The sequence below is a fragment of the Triturus cristatus genome, chromosome 2_2 (assembly GCF_964204655.1).
Source record: "Triturus cristatus chromosome 2_2, aTriCri1.1, whole genome shotgun sequence".
In the NCBI taxonomy this organism is placed as follows: Eukaryota; Metazoa; Chordata; class Amphibia; order Caudata; family Salamandridae; genus Triturus; species Triturus cristatus.
In genome coordinates this window covers 59,240,817-59,257,337 of record NC_140582.1, presented here as the reverse complement: position 1 = coordinate 59,257,337, position 16,521 = coordinate 59,240,817, and the positions used below count along the sequence as shown (strand labels likewise).

Genomic DNA, 16,521 nt, shown 5'->3' with positions numbered 1-16,521 from the left:
CCACCTCAGCATCACACAACACCACCTCAATATCACTCCGCACCACATCAGTATCACTCCGCACCAACAAGCACCACCTTCCACAAGCACACCACCACCTCAGTATCAAACAGTACCAATTCAGCACCAGTACAGCATCAGCATAGCATCAATGCAGCACCAACTCACCCCACCACGGAATTAGCACAGAACCAACTCAGAACCAGCGCAGCACCACCTCAGTAGCAAATAATCCCTTATGCAGCACCATTTCAGCTTTAACACAGCACCACATCAACACCAGTGCAGCACCAGCGCAGCACCAGACTTACATTACTAAGCACCACTTAAACACAAATACAGCACCAACAAAGTATCGCTCAGTACCACCTCAGCATCACTCGGCACCACCACAGCATCACTAAGCAGCACCTCTGCATCACTCAGCACCACCTAAGCACCAGCACAGCACCACCTAAGCACCTTATCACCACATAACAATATTAGCTTCAACGCAGTAACATCTCCTCATCAGTGCACCACCTCCACCAGTGCAGCAACAAGTCACTATCAGCAGAGCGCTACCTCAGATGCACTGCAACCACACCTCATTATCAACATAGCACCATCTCAGCATTAGCACAGCACCACCTCCACATCAGTGCGCCACCACCAGTGCAACACCAGCTTAGCACCTGCACAGCCCCACACCAGCAGCAATTCAGAACCAACGCAGCACCACTTCAGCATCAATACAGCAACACCTCAACACAGAACAAAAACAACATCACTTGGCACCACATAAGCACCAGCTCAGCTATACAACATTGGCATAACTCATCACCACAACATCACTCAGTACCACCTATGTATCATTCAGCATCACATAAGCAGCACCTCGGAACCAACACACCACCACTTCGGCATCACCTCAATATCATTCCGGATCACCTGAACATCACCTCAGCCACTACTCACAACCACCTCAGCATCACTCCACACCACTTCAGTTTGGCATAAAAATTTGACATCTGTTAATTCTCCACAACTAACTCTCCACTACTCCTATCTAATTAAAATACTATTTCACAACATCCACCCTCCCGTTTATATCCACACCTAACAATAAAAACTATAACAAAAATGAATTACAACAAGCAGGTAGAAATTGACAGCATTGCATAAACAAATAAACTAGAACACATTTTTTGTATTAATTTTGGTTTTACTACAATACTTTAGTTGTATATAATGTTTTTTCGGTTAGATATAAGGTGACAGAAGTAGTTATAACACTTTTTTAATATATCATATACATTTTCAACATGCTGCACAACATTCACAATGCTCTACAACACATATTCAAAACGTTAACAAAGCCATTAGCTCTGTCTAAACACTTATAACGCCCCAAAGGCGAGACCTATTGGTTATTTCAATGCTTGTTCTTTTTGCCTATGTAGAACATCATCAGCAAAAAGCCCTAGAAAAGGAAATGACTACATTACTTTTAGAAGGTGATATCACTTGGCTTCATCAAGTCTTGTGTGTAAATTTCAACTTCTATCTCACTTTTAGATACAGTATATTTTAAACTAGCAATGCTACAGTCCGTGGGCTTGATGTTCCCACCCTTGGATTACAATCCGTGACGCTAACCAGCTCCTGATATCCTCGTCTTCCAGTATAGATAAATCGTGCTGAATTTTTTAAATTGACAGCTACTAGTTTACATGTGAATCTTGATGGATTGTTTCCCTATTTTACATTTCTTAGGATTTTAAACTTTTAGAGAGAGAGCTTGTAAACATTTGATTTTAAGACTTCCTCATGTAATAATCTTGAAAGTGTATTTGAATTTGTAAAAAAGCAGACAATTTTTTCTTAGCAATCTACTTCAAACCAATTTTTTATTTCAGATTCTGGTAGCTGCCCTTAAATTTTTCCTGGGACGAGATGAAGATGAGAAACGAGAGAGTGATTCTGAATCTGAGGTCAGTTACTGCTGTGCATGGAGGGAGTCAGTTGTGGGACTATTTCCAAAGCCAATGAGTGAGTTGGGGTTGTTGGAAACATCACACATTTCTCAAGGTGTGTAAAACAAAGGTCTCCGCGTTCCTTAGAGAGGTTATCATACCGGACAACGTTTCTGTGCTTTTTGCCCAAAGCTTGCTTGCAAAACTTCTAAGAACTTACTTGAACATAATTCATGTTTGATGCAATATCCTTGACAAAACTGACTGTTGCTTTTTCAGTCACTGGGTAAACACTGTTGGTAATTACCTTCCCACTGGAACAGTTCCATTATGTGTGGACAGCTTCACTGTGAGCTATACAAATAAATTAGCTTTGCTCTTGAAATAATTTATTTCTTTAAATAGGTTTAGTTAATTTTGCCAACTAAGAGGGAAGTTACTAGTAACAAGATATTTACAGAAGTTAAACTAAGGTGCTACAGTAGTATGATGCAATAGTTATTTTGACGTTGTAGCAAATTGTACTCTTAAAGTAAATCATTCTGAGAGGCAGCCTTTTGAAGTAAAGTTTGGTGTTTAGTAGAGGAAATTAAAAAAATAAATAGGCCTTTCTGCTCTGACTTTTTTAATATAATGAATCTACAAGAGTTCTATGTTCTGCTAGTGAGTATGTAAAGCATTTATTGGTAAGTACAATACAGTAGAAAATAAAAATACACCATGTCATCCTAAAACCGGTGCAGAGATCTCCTGCAAATTAGGGCCCAGTTAGAAAACCAGAAATATCAATGGGAGAATGAAGAGGGGAAAAGATATCCCAAATTTAGAGGGAGTAATATATAATTGGTTTCTTCCTCCTCAACACCACACACCTTGAGATTTCCCCCATTTGATGCAGCTGAGGACTATCTCTGAACAAACTTTGAAACAAATGGGACACAGATATGGGAAGAGAATTCAACAATAATGAATGGGTCTGAGACTTATCCTACCCCCATAAATTGTCCTGAAACACCAGATTTAAATATATCCATTTCATCTTCCTACTCGGGTTTTGTCTTTCTCAAAGAAAGAAAAATTAGATCTACCCTGGGGCAACATCTGAATGTGCAAGATTCAGAATAGAAGAAGCTTGGGGTTCCTACACATGATGTGGGGATACCTGGAAATAGCACAACCACAAGGAGGCAGTTACGGCTGGACTGTTCCCATGAAGAACAGGGTCAAGACCAATTTGTATATGGCTGGGTCTGAATTGGCGAAGTGAGCAAAACAACGATAATGGATTCAGCCCAGATCTTATAGTGAGCGTCTGAAAAGTTTCAGCACTCCGTCCACCATCTTATTGTGTTTGCTTTGTTCACCCTAACTTAGCAGGGTATGCCCAGACGTGGGTCCCGTGCTCACTTTGCCACTGGATTCAAGCTAGCCTGGCTGATGATGGGTGTTACCCGAATCAGGTCCCAGGATCCTCGTCTCTGGTCCACGGAAGACCTGGCTTGGAAGTTCGGGCTGGACTGTTCCCATGAGGAACAGGTTCAAGACTTATTTGCATATGTCTGGATATGAACTGGGATGGCAAAGTGAGCAAAAGAATGATGATGGATTCCACACAGATCTAATAGTGACTGGGGGTGAGTGTCGGAAAGTGTCAGCTCTCCGTCCATCATCTTACTGTGTTTGCGCTGGATACCGGGAAATGACACGATATTGAAAGAAGATGACAGATGTATTATCTAAACTGCTAGGATGTTCAGCTCTGTGTAATTTGAAGGAATGTATTTTTGATGGATTTCGATGGCCAGAAGGTTGCAGAGGTGTATCGAGATTGGCAGACTAGCATTGCTGCTAGCAAGGAGAGCTGTAACCAAGGCATGGAAGGCGTTGAAGCTGGTGTGTACTAGTCTTGTGTTACTCAAGAAAAACAGTGTTGAGAGAACACAGTATAGAATGGCAATGGGTTGACCTTTTGTAGATCTTATTAGGGGCTGATAAAATGGATAAGTTGCCAGTATGACATCAAGGTGAGCGATGCATTATTAACGCATTGTGTTTGAACTATAGAAATTCAGCTGCAAGTTAAACATCAGTTCTGATGCATTGTCCTGGATACTAAGATGCGTACTAAGCGAGCAGCCCCAGTTATATTAGATTAGGGTCTGGGGGAATTCAAGCACTTCCCCATATCCCTTTGTAGATCTCCATGTTATTGTATGATAAAAAATCACTCACTATTTCTGAATATAACCTTACTTGCAGTTACTTATGAACAAGAATTAGTTTTAAAGTAAACATAATGTTTGAACATCAAATGATTACTTTGATGCTGCAACAACGATAAATGTATAATGTAATTAAATGTTACTTAAGGTATTTATACATTCATGGAACTGGGCACTACATACACACTCTGTTGCTATACTATGATAAATTCATTCAGGGTATTAATAATAATAATAATAATATCTTCTTTATTCGGTTTTTTACAGATTTAAAACCATAAAAGAACATTTTGAACAGTAGAATACATAACGAAAACACATTTTTAAAACAGAAAAATGGTATTTAAACCAAACTGATGTCGGATAACCTTCGACCAAAGATTCACATAATTTTGCTTCGTCAACAGGGACTAAAATCAAAATCCATTTTACAAATTGTTCCTATGTTTCACGATACATCTTAAAAAGTTAAGGACATGATAACAGATCGATTCAGATTCTAACATTTGAAGACGTAGCATCGCCGGACGACATTGTCTTAGTCCCCATCGCTTTAATACAGGTAGTAACCAAACCTTCCTATGTGGATGATAAAATTTACAAAACAAAATTGTATGTAAATTTGACTGCATTGATACTTCATCACAAGGACAAGTGGAGGGAATTAGATCCCATCTATTTCTCTCGGGGAAAGATACTAGTCTATAGAAAAAATCTAGTCTGAATCTTGTCAGTAACATTCTGTGATAGGTGCTAATCTGTAATATTAAGTATGGTTGGATAGAATGAGTGGTCTGAATCAAATTGGCGTGGAGGACCGATGATTTTGTTGCCTCAGATGTCAACCTCAGGGACTCTAAATGAGTTAGAGCCAGTTTTTTCAGCTCTCTCTTCGATAGTTCAATGATTTTTTTGGGTTCGGAATAATATTTCTCCAGGCCGAGATCCTTGAAGAAATTTCTTATATATCGAAGCCATTTTATTTTTAGAGAATGGTCGATGGTCATTGAGTCTATCAAAATTTCCTGGGATAAGGCATTGTTATCAGAGGTCCAAATACGCCGCCAGAGCAATAAAGGCTGAATTCTTATCAGATCCTCGAGATAGGAGATTCCAAGTTCCAGATGGAGAGCATATACTGAGGTACTCGTTGGTACAGCTAAAAGAAATCTAAGAAAATTGTTTTCAGCGACCTGAAGAGCGCCAACATCTACATAACCCCAAACTCCAGCTCCATAAAGGGCAATCGCCTGGCATTTGGCTAATTAGATTTTTAATAGCTCCACTGGAGGCCTTTTCCCTAATCTCTGTGAGAAACTCGTCAGGGACATTATGGCTCTTTTAAACAGATGACATCTAGCCTCAACTGCTGGTCTCCAATTAAGCCTATCGTCAATCATTATTCCCAGGTAGCAATACTTTGTGGTCACCTCCAATTTTTGTTCTTTGAGGTAGATGTTCTTTACTCGTTTTTTAGCTCGACCAGCTACCATGACGAATGTTTTTTTGACATTGATTTGTAGGTCCAGGCCACCCATAAACTCAACATATCTATTCAGGGACTTCTGCAGTTCACATGGAGTGCGTGCCAAGATGACCGCGTCGTCTGCATAGAGCAAAGCGGGTATCAAACGCCGTTTTACCCGAGGTAGGTCCAAAGCCCCCCTCAACATCTCCACCTCCAAACCATTTGTGTACAGAGAGAAGAGGAAGGGAGCGAGGAAGCACCCCTGCCTAACTCCTCGCTCCACGCCGAAGGGCGCGGTCAACTCCCCCTTTGTGCCAAAGCGCACCCTTGCAGAAGCCCCTGAATATAGCTCTCTCATAAAATCTAAAAGAGGGGGGTCCACTCCCATATATGTCAAGATTTTCCAAAGTTTTGTGTGTGAAACACAGTCAAAAGCGGCAGATAAATCTACTTAGGCCATATATACCATTTCTTTTTTTGCTTGGCAATATTTTCCCATGATCAGGCTAAGATTAAGGGCCTGCTCCACCGTTCCAAACCCCTCCCGAAATCCAAATTGAAGATCTGAAATAATATCTCCCTCCTCAGCCCACTGCCGGAGTCGTTCAAGCACGACTCTACCAACGACCTTACCTAAAGAGTCCAGTAGGGAGATAGGACGATAACATTTAACGTCCTGACGATCTCCTTTTTTAAAAATTGGGACCATAATTGAATTAGTCCATGATTTAATCAAACCCACCTTTGCCGCTGCGGTGCATACTCTGGTAAGGATGGGGGACCAGAGATCCAGATTGAATTTAAACAGATTTACTGGGACCCCATCAGGGCCTGGGGCTTTCCCACTTTTACTTGCTTTCAAGGCCGCTAGGACCTCGGTAATGTCAAAGTGCAGGAAAATAGGATAGTCAACTTTTGGGAGAGAGAGTTCTGATCCTGTTATTATTGTTACTGTCTCTTTAAAGATCTTAGAAAAGTGTTCCACCCAAGTATCTTCATCAATAGCCACTTCTATCTTGGGGCTATCTAAATCCAAAAAATATGGTGTTTTGACAGTTCGCCAAAAAACCAAACTATTCTTTGAGACGGCACTAGAGTGTAGGTCATCCCATAATTTCTTTTTCAATTCCTGGATTCTTTGCTTCCGTGCACAAACATATTGCCGTCTCAAAAGTTGGATCATTGCCGGAACTCTATCTGTTTTCTTCAATTCCTTCTTTAGATTTGTTAGGGCTGTGGTACAGCAATGATTGAACCACCCTTTGTTAGTTGGATGTGACCTCTTTGAAGTTGTGGTAAGAAGTACCTTGATCTTCTCTAATATTTGTACGAAATTAGTTAAAATTTCTTCATCAGATTGCGATAAATCGAGGCATTTAATTATATTTATATATGCCTCTTTTACCAGTTTTCCCGTAATTACTTCCGGATTGATCGCCTCCCACTTCAGTGTATAACCGTTTACCCTGCCTAGCTCCAGATTGTTCTGTGCGAGAGTTGTCGCTATAGCAACAGTTGCAGATTGACCCTTGGTTCGATATAGCTCTAATCTAAGAGCAGAGTGATCACTTAAAGTGTTTAACAAAACCTCAAAAGACCTCACTCGGGGGGGACAGACCTGACGAGAAGAAAATATAATCTACTGTCGTACTATGGCCCCTACCCACATAAGTTGGTTGCAAAAAATTTGACCCTGGAATTAATTAATTTGCTATTTCAAGTTCCAAGTCTAATAAAACATTGTTCATGGCGGTCCCCACTTTGCTATGGGTAAAGTGCATAATGGGAGCATTATCTCCGTCCACAATCCCACATCTGTTTTTCCCAACGTGTGGGCATGGATGTAGATTCAAATCTCCACCGCATATAAGGTGGACTGGCCCTATACCAGCCATAGAATTATTTAACAATTTCTCCTTAATTTTGGAGAGAAGAGTCAAAACTTGGTCATCCTCTAAATTATTATATAAGTTAAGCAAGAGGATAGACTCGGTTTTATTGGAAACAAGCTTAAATAGTTGGGAATTTGGGTCAGATGCAACTAAAGATGTTTTGAAATAATTTATTGTGTTAGCAATATAGGTGGTCAACCCCCCCTTGGGTCTGCCAATACCACCTCCCGAAGCTGGAGTAAAGTATGTTTGAAAACCCGGGAGATGAAGCTCCGTCAGAGACCAAGTCTCCTGTAGACATATAATTTTACCCTGCTCTAAGAAGTTTGCAGCCGAGCCATCTTCAATTTTGGAGCGAAGCCCCGCTATGTTCCAAATGAGAATAGATAACGGCTGCGGTTCTGCATTTGTCACAACTTCATGTATTGGTCGATTCGTTATAGAATTAGACGTTGAATGTAATATACTATGGTTGGTAGCTTTAGATGGGATTAGTGGTCAGTCAACCATTTCAAGGACGCTGAATCTATTTTCCGTTGGAATACTGGACCAGGCTTCCCTTTGGGGTGGCTCTCTGATTGGCATCTGCTGTGAGTGGGCACCCCATTCATCTCGTCCTCCGCCCCAATATCGTGGTCCCTGTATATACCGAGAACCACCATACTCACGGAAACGGGGGTCCATTACTTGCCGTTGGTTGAAATATTTGCCGTGAGCTGAAGCTGCTGTTTCCCAAGGAGTAGCATTGTTATTGGGAAACTCCCTAAGAGACCTAGAGGGATAAAAAAAGGAGAGTCGCCTGGTTCCTATTTTACCATATGCATTCGGAAACTCCCATGAGCAAATGTAATCCGCCACCCAAGGATGTTCGAATGAAATCAAGATACAGTCTCCCGGTATCGTTTTCCTACTATTTCCCACCCAAGGGGTTCTGCGAACCATCAGAATCCTAGATGACCCAGGTTCTGAGATGGGGCGATTGTTGTTTAGCCAGTATTGAACCTTATTTTTCAGCGACCATGTGGGTTCCGCGACATGGTCTTCTAGCTCGGGCACTCCTGTCATAACTACAACAAATGGACTTGCTTCCGGTCGCAAGTCGACCGCCAGTCTACTTTCAGGAAATCCCCCCCATATCAAGCTCTGTTGGTTTCAGTTGTTACTATCTTAGGAGCCAGTTTATTTAAGGGCAGAGTATTAGTTTGAGACAACGATTTTTTGGGGGGAGAAGTTTTAGGACCTGAGGTTTTTACTATCGGGACATTATCCTGAAGAGAGTTTATAATAGTGTTAACTGAAGGTTCTTCTGCTCTATCTATATTTCGTGCTTCAGAAGGTTGTAATTTAGATGGAATTTCTACGGGTGCAGTTTCTTGTTTTTTGTTTTGCATGTTGCATGTTGCATTGTTTTGAGGAGGTGGCTTAGTTCCCCTCTTTTTCTTATCCCCCAGTACTTGCTTAGGTTTCATGATATTAACAAGGTGCAGTAACTGGTGCTCCATCTGGGACAGTCTTAGTTCAAGTGGAGCAGTAAAGGTTTTTAGAAGCTCTGCGATGTTATTTATCAATTCTGAATTTGCATTGTCCCTTTGCGTGTTACTAGATGGAGAATGGGTGGAGTTTTCCACACTGATAAGATCTAAACTCTCATGTATGGACTGGTTAATGGCCGAGGAATCAGGAAAGTGATCAACATGTAGAGGTGTTGTAACTTTTTCTTCATGTTGGATGCTAATATCATGGTGGATAGGATTTTTTAGATTTTTCTTTCGTTTCCTTATCGCACCCTCCCTCCTACCTCTAGTATTCCTTATTTCATCTGGTGTTAGTTCGGGAATTAATTCTGGTGTCCTTTCTAGATCTAGGCTTAGTTGAAAATCGGAAAGTTGGGAGGCCGACAGGTCTACATTATTTGGAAGGCTTCTCCTGCCCTTACAAATCGGCCCACGCCCACTATTTTCCGGCATATCCGGGGTTTTTGCGTCCCTTAAATTACCTATAGATGACCTTTTTGCCAACGCAAGATCCAAAGACACCCTGCCTTCAATTAGACTAATGCTTTGGTCTATAAAAGTATTTGCCATAATAATAAAATCATCCATAGGGCCTAGAGACTTTCCCCCACCCCCCTTTACTTTAGTTTTGCTTCCTCTCGTTACAACCATAGTTACTAAAGCCCAATACAGTTACTTGACGGCTAATATGAATGGAGTCAAACAATTGCAGTCAATTAGAGGGCGATCACACACAGAGATGGTAGCCTGGCGATGTCGGTGGTTTTCAGAACGCAAACCACTACATATAGCAGGGTCGTCTTAGGGACTGGGCCCGGTCCGGTCTCTTCCGTTCTCTGTCGGCCTCAGACGGCCCGCCCTTTGCCCGGGCTTAGCCCCGGGCGCTCCCGCGCGCTCCCGCGCTGCGGAAGGGTAGGTCCTTATATTTAGGAGGTGCGTTATCACGGGGGCGTGTCGTCCAGGGAGAGCAGCCCAGGTGTAGGCAATTGGGCACACAGGGACTCCTGGACAATGGAGTCCCCTGCTGCTCGCAGCCCTGTCCAATAATGCTCACCCCGCTTGAGGGAACCCCGTTCCACACCGCCCTTACGGTGTTCGGTGAAGGCTGCGGGACCCGCGCAGCGGGTCCGGCGAGATGCTGGAGCAGGAAGGGCAAAAAGAGTCACGCTGTATTCCCACGTCGATCACAAGGCAAAGGTAAATCCCAAGGAGAGAGGCTTAGCACTCCGCTTTTACTGGCAGCTGTGCAGGGGGGCGTGTCGTCCAGGGAGAGCAGCCCAGGTGTAGGCAATTGGGCACGCAGGGACTCCTGGACAATGGAGTCCCCTGCTGCTCGCAGCCCTGTCCAATAATGCTCACCCCGCTTGAGGGAACCCCGTTCCACACCGCCCTTACGGTGTTCGGTGGACGCTGCGGGACCCGCGCAGCGGGTCCGGCGAGATGCTGGAGCTTGTGAGAGTCTTGCTGGTAGCAGAAAGCAGCAGCTAAGGGGCCGAACTCAGCTGCAGCAGCATGCCATGTGTTAGCTGCAGAAGCAGCACTAAGCTCAGGGTATTAAAAAACACATAGCCTGAATCACTTTAAAATGGAACAGGAGGTGTAACAGTTCTCTGGATAGACACTTGGAGGCCCCTTTATAGTTCAGTACTCTATAATTGATGTTTTCTAAATGGCTTCTGTTTTGTGCACTCCTCTATAGTGTGGGGCCTACTTTCCACCTATATTGAAGCCATTGCGGCTATCTTGATTTAAATGCATCAGTGTGTGCTTTGTTCAGGTGGTGGCCAAGCTGGTGCTAGTCTATTCTTTTTGCAGAGATTTTGCTGTCCATATGGTAAGTCGGTAGCAAAAGCACAAGACTGAGAGTCATATTTTCTTTGGGAACAGAAACTGTAACACAGCACTAGGGAAGGTAGCTCTGAAGTGGAGTGGTCACTGGAGAGAAGTTGGTTAATGGTAGATATAACGGGCTCTAGCGAAATAGTTGACACAATGTCCAGTTCTATTCCACCAACTCCTGTAAATATTTTGCGCTTGTTTTGATTCTTAAAGTATACATCGTATTGGTTTTTGAAGTTTGTTTCCCAAGTTAACATGTTCCTGGGCCAATGTACTTTCTTTATAGGATGAAGGACCAACAGCCAGAGATCTGATGATACGGTACGCAACTGGAAAGAAAAACACAAAACAGAAGAAGAAACTTGAAAAGGCCATGAAAGTTCTCAGAGTGAGAGATTTATCATTTTTATGTGGTGATTGTTGTTCATAAAAGATGCGTCTGGGCAATGATGGGGTCTGCATTTGTAAAGCAACTCAGGGAATGCCCTCCTAAATTTCTGCACTTGGATTACATTTTTCCCCTGCTACAAGTAGAGACACTTAGGCATTCATTGCAGCGGGGCGGTGATCCTGGTTTGAGCGCAAACTCCTGTTTGTACCTGAAATGAGATTGCAACTCTAGTGCTGTTGTGCACACCATATAAATTATAAATCCTGGCACAAACCTTCTGTCTAAGAAGCGCATATTTTTGAGTTTGTAATAACAAAAAATGCCCAGTTAGTGCAATGTCCCCCATTCCGAAGCCTGAAAAACAGAATGCTCTGCAAATTGTGCACATGGTAAATGCGATACGTTGCGCTACAGGTTATTTAGCCAGTGCGAAGTTTGCCCTGGGGATTGATCAAGACTTATCTCAAATGCCTTAAAAGGTTTGGGATGTAGATCAATTTGCTTTGAATCTTTTCTTATATATGACTTTTCGCTTCCCATTAACACTTTGACAGAACCTCGGAAATTAAAAAGTATTGACATCTTGCCGTATGTGTATTGGCACAATTGTTTAATCATTTCACTTCCTTGTTTGCTTTTTACTTTTCTTTACAAACTGACATCTGTTGAACAGGCAGGTTTGTATTTCTTTTGCCAACTGAATGATAAATTAATTTCCAAGACTTTGATCACACTCTCTTCATGCCATAAGTGCTTAAGAGAGCATCCAAGATATCACTAACTCATGAGCAGTCTCAAGTAAAAAAGAAAAAAAACACATTCACACTCTATTCCTAAGTCTACAAAAAGACATCATTTCATTGAGTGTTTCAGACACTGTTGGAATCAAGACTAGCTAATGGGCAGCACCAGTTAAGTCTGACAACTGTGTTTATAGAGCATATCAATGCACATTGTTCTTTTAGAAATGCTAGTCCTTTTAAGAGGCTAGCACCATAAGTTATGTGCATGTGTTGGCTTTTCCCTTGTAACTATGATGGTTATACGAGTACCTTCTGTCAGTAACATCAGCCAATTGCCAAACACTTAAAAAAAAAACCTGTTTAGTCTCCTTCCACTGCAGCCTTTCTTTGATTCAGAACAGTGACTCCTTCTGTGGGAATTTTTAGTCTGATTGACTGCTAATTGTAATATACCATTTGACAGTTTAATCTCGGACTGTAGGAAACTGCGTTTTTGTTGCATTAGTCCCCCCACATATTGCCTGGTATTTGATGCAACTTTGACTATAGTGCATGGGGTTCCTGCTAACTAGGTCCCCATTGCCAGTGTTCTTTCCCCCAAAACAAGACAACTGGTCACTTGATCCCCAAGTGACTAGACCTTTAGCACCTCTGTAAGTCTCTAGTAAGTGGTACCCCTGGTACTGAGGGCATAGGTAGTAAAGAGGGACCCTCAGAGCTGCAGCATATCTTGTGCCACTCTATAGGACCCAGCACCAAACTCGTACAGACTGCCACTTTAGGCAGCGTGACAAGGTGTTCTAAAAAGTGAAACATGACATGGTACACTCCTGTGTGCCATGTCTCTTAACACTGCATGTTATATTTGTGAGTCACCCTACAGCAGCCCTTACAGCCCTAAGACAAGGTGCACTATACTACATGTGTGGACATAACTGCTTGAGCAGATATGCGAAAGTGCTGGCAAGTTCAAAGGGAGCTTTAAAGACCCCACCGCCTTTGGTATGTGAATCTGACTTCCCTCACAGGAGAGGATTTCGACCCCCTGCCCCCCCCCTAATGTCCAGGGCCCAGTTGGCACCTGGACAGGTGGGAAAATTAGTAGTCAGAGAGGTGTGTTCACCTTCAGGCTAGTTCCACCCCTAAGGTGGGCTACCTGAGGTGAATACAAAAATCAGTAGTCTGCCATCTTTGTGAGGGCAACCTTAGGAACTTTGGGATATGGTTAAGCCCACTTCCCACAGGAAGTGGTCATGTAGGGGGCATAGTGACCCCAGGGGTACGTAGCCCATTGACTACTACCCTACACTTCCCTAAAGCCCCTAAATCTAGTATTTAGGGAAGCCCCTGGCACAAAGAAATCAGATACTGATGACCTAAAAGAAGGACTGAAGAGCGGTGAAAAGTAAGAACTGCAGAAGTAGCAACTGACTCGGTGCCAACCCTGCCAGCCTGTTCGCTGTTCCCGACAATTGCTCCAAAGTCGACTCATCCAGTAATCTGCTGTGCCTCCTAAAGCCTGGGAGTACCAACAACACTTCTGTCAAGACTCAGAAACCCCAATGGAGCAGCTGAGCTGCTTCCCTGCACTCTGCATGTACCAAAGAAAGAACTATGAGGACTCTGGACCGTTTAAACCTGACACCGTTCCGCACCCCTGCACCCGTCACTCCAAGCCTGAGTGGAAGTGGGACAATGATGCCAGCGTGCTCCCCACCCCTCCAGAGAAGAACCCCACCTTGGGTTTGTCAGGAGGGGACTCCTCGATATCACCTGCAGCCTCTGTGTGCAGCCCCCCCCGACCGACTTGGCTGTGAAAAACACGATGCCTCCATACACCTCTGTACCCGTCGCGAGTGAATGTGGACTGAAGGTGCCCCCAAACATTATGAGACCTGAGCCCCCTTGTTGGTTCAGCCATACAGGTTTCCCAGTCCAAGACTGCAGCCTCCTTTCCACCGGACCGATCCCCATAGAATAACATTGGGCACCCGACAATGAAAAGTACCTCTACACCCACCTGCCCCAATGCCGCCCGAGGTGACCTGTTGGTGCTCACCTGGACTTTGCCCAATACTTCCTTTTAAGTTCAGGAGATTGGGCCCATAAGTCGCTGTGAAGTGCCCGAATGCTGTACATGTTTTATCCCATAAAATAACATTGGGAACCCAACACTGAGAAGCAGCCCTGCGCCCGGTTGCTCAGTGCCGCCCGAGGTGACCTATTGGTGCTGCCTTGGAACTTGCCCCATACTTACCTTAAGTCCAGGAGATGGTCCCGTAAGTCACTGTGAAGTACCTGTATGTCTTTCCTCTATAGAATAACATTACCGCTTCAGAAATTGCACTGTGTCCATTTTTGAAAACTGTAAAAAATAATAACACAAAATGTACTTACCTGATTTTTACGATCTTGGTGCCTAAAGTTATATCAAGATACGTGGTATTTTTATAAATTGGTGTGGATCTCCTTATTGTGTTGTGTGCATCATTTATTGACTGTGTGTATGCTTCAAATGTCTAACACTCCTCTCTGAAAAGCCTATGACTGTTCAACCACACTACCCCCTAGCAAAGCACCTTGGTATTGCTAGAGCAAGCCCCTTTCCACTCATATGGGAATACCTGGACTCTGCACAGTATACCTCGTTTTGGTATAATATATAATGAGCAATGCTTCCTACATAGATAACCAACTGAGCTTTAATTTGCCCTTCAATTAAGTCACATATTCAGCTATGCACTGTGGCAATTGTATTTTATCAAATGTTGTTGAGCGTTACATCAAGGTTTTTGCTTGCATGGTAGGTAGAAGATACCAAGGGCAGGATTCTTAGATTACTGGTTTCATTCCACAGAGTGTATTTACTCCCAGCACATTCTTTAGTGGACATCTAATGCTTGTTCGTCAAAAGGAGTGTGCTTAGAAGGCCTGTTTATATTTTTCAAGTCCAGGATGTTTGTTTACAGCATCCAGTAGACCAGTAGTGCTCTTGATTAAAGTAATGGTTCTTACTGACAGTAATGTTGCACTAATCCAGATTAAGCTATCAATAGGAAGTGTTTTAATTAAAATAGTTTCACTAGTTCATAGCTATTTAATGTTAATAAATCTATTTCTTTTTCACACAGAAACACAAAAAGAAAAAGCCAGAAATCTTTAATTTCTCTGCCATCCATTTAGTCCATGATCCGCAAGGTAAGCAGCACTTCTTTTTTAAAGTCAATGCATCAGTTGAATTAGGATTCTCACTGTCCTATCAGTACCTTCTAACAATCTTGAGTTTCCTGTAATACGTTTCCCATAGAAAAATATATTTCCTGTCGCTCAAACATGTTTGTATAATGTTTTTTTGGGGGGTGATATATTATTAATTCTATTGTTATTACATGAGTTGGGGTCTTTGTGAATCGACCCATTTCGACAACAGAATAAACTGTGCAATATATTCTTGTTATATTTCCAGTAAACCACTGCGTTAGAAACCCATTTACCTGATCTTTAGTAGTCTGGCTGTGTTATGGAATCTGACCAATCTAGAGCCTCCGATGGCTTTGAGATGAATACTTACATATACCTGTCCAAACGAATTCCCCTAAGAAGTCACGTCTCATCTGCCTGTATGATGAGCCACACAGCCAGTGGTGCGGCTATGACCTCCAAATGTAGATTTGTACAACTACAGTGAAGCACTTTTCATCACCATGCCCTGTTACACAGTAAGCCTCAATTGGTCCCGGATTTGTTTGTGATTTCAGATTTTGCAGAGAAACTATTTAAACAACTAGAAACATCCAAAGAAAGGTTTGAAGTGAAGATGATGCTAATGGATCTAATATCCAGATTGGTTGGAATACACGAGGTATGTTTATTATCAACAGTATGTCATCTTTCATCTGTTTGTACCTTAAATGATAATTTTGTTCTCAAAGTTCTTATTGAATGATTGACTACCTTTATTAGTGCACTTAACAAAAGGAGCAATCTTGAAGCACTTTACATCTTAATCTGTGGGTAACATAGTTTCAGAACAGTATTGACTCTTTTTGCAACATCCACCGTCTAAATAGTTCTGTGTCATAGTTAAAGTGCCTTGGTCTACATTTAAAATGGATTTGCCACAATACTCAAGAAAAGCTCCTTGAATTGAGCCATATTGTTAACCCTCCCTCTTTTACTTTTCACAGCTTTTCCTCTTTAACTTCTATCCATTTGTTCAGCGGTTCCTACAACCACATCAGAGAGGTAACATGCAACATAATTTGTTTTCTGCTGATGTCTTGTATACCTGGTGGAAAAGTGCTGATGATTTATTTAGTTAATGTTCATCTCTTTGTTGTTCATGAATGCTCTTAGGATGGTTCTGTAAATATATAGAGCACCCAAATAATATCAATAAAGGCTTCCTTCACTATGTTCATTACCTTAATAGATGTCCACCAATCGGTTTTGTTTTAATGTCAGCCATTTTACCATAATAGCCAAAACTGACCTTTG

The 16,521-nt window shown here is 42.4% G+C and overlaps 1 protein-coding gene across 2 annotated transcripts in view; it reads left to right on the top strand.

The window, feature by feature from the left end:
* SDAD1 (SDA1 domain containing 1) overlaps window positions 1-16,521 on the top strand; it is a 148,222-nt gene that overhangs the window by 51,485 nt on the left and 80,216 nt on the right. For both annotated transcript variants that reach the window (XM_085640981.1, XM_085640980.1), the window contains exons 8-12: window positions 1,899-1,973; window positions 11,177-11,278; window positions 15,156-15,222; window positions 15,783-15,886; window positions 16,212-16,269. In XM_085640981.1, coding sequence (XP_085497107.1) covers window positions 1,899-1,973; window positions 11,177-11,278; window positions 15,156-15,222; window positions 15,783-15,886; window positions 16,212-16,269 — 406 coding nt within the window. The remainder of the gene's footprint in view (window positions 1-1,898; window positions 1,974-11,176; window positions 11,279-15,155; window positions 15,223-15,782; window positions 15,887-16,211; window positions 16,270-16,521) is intronic.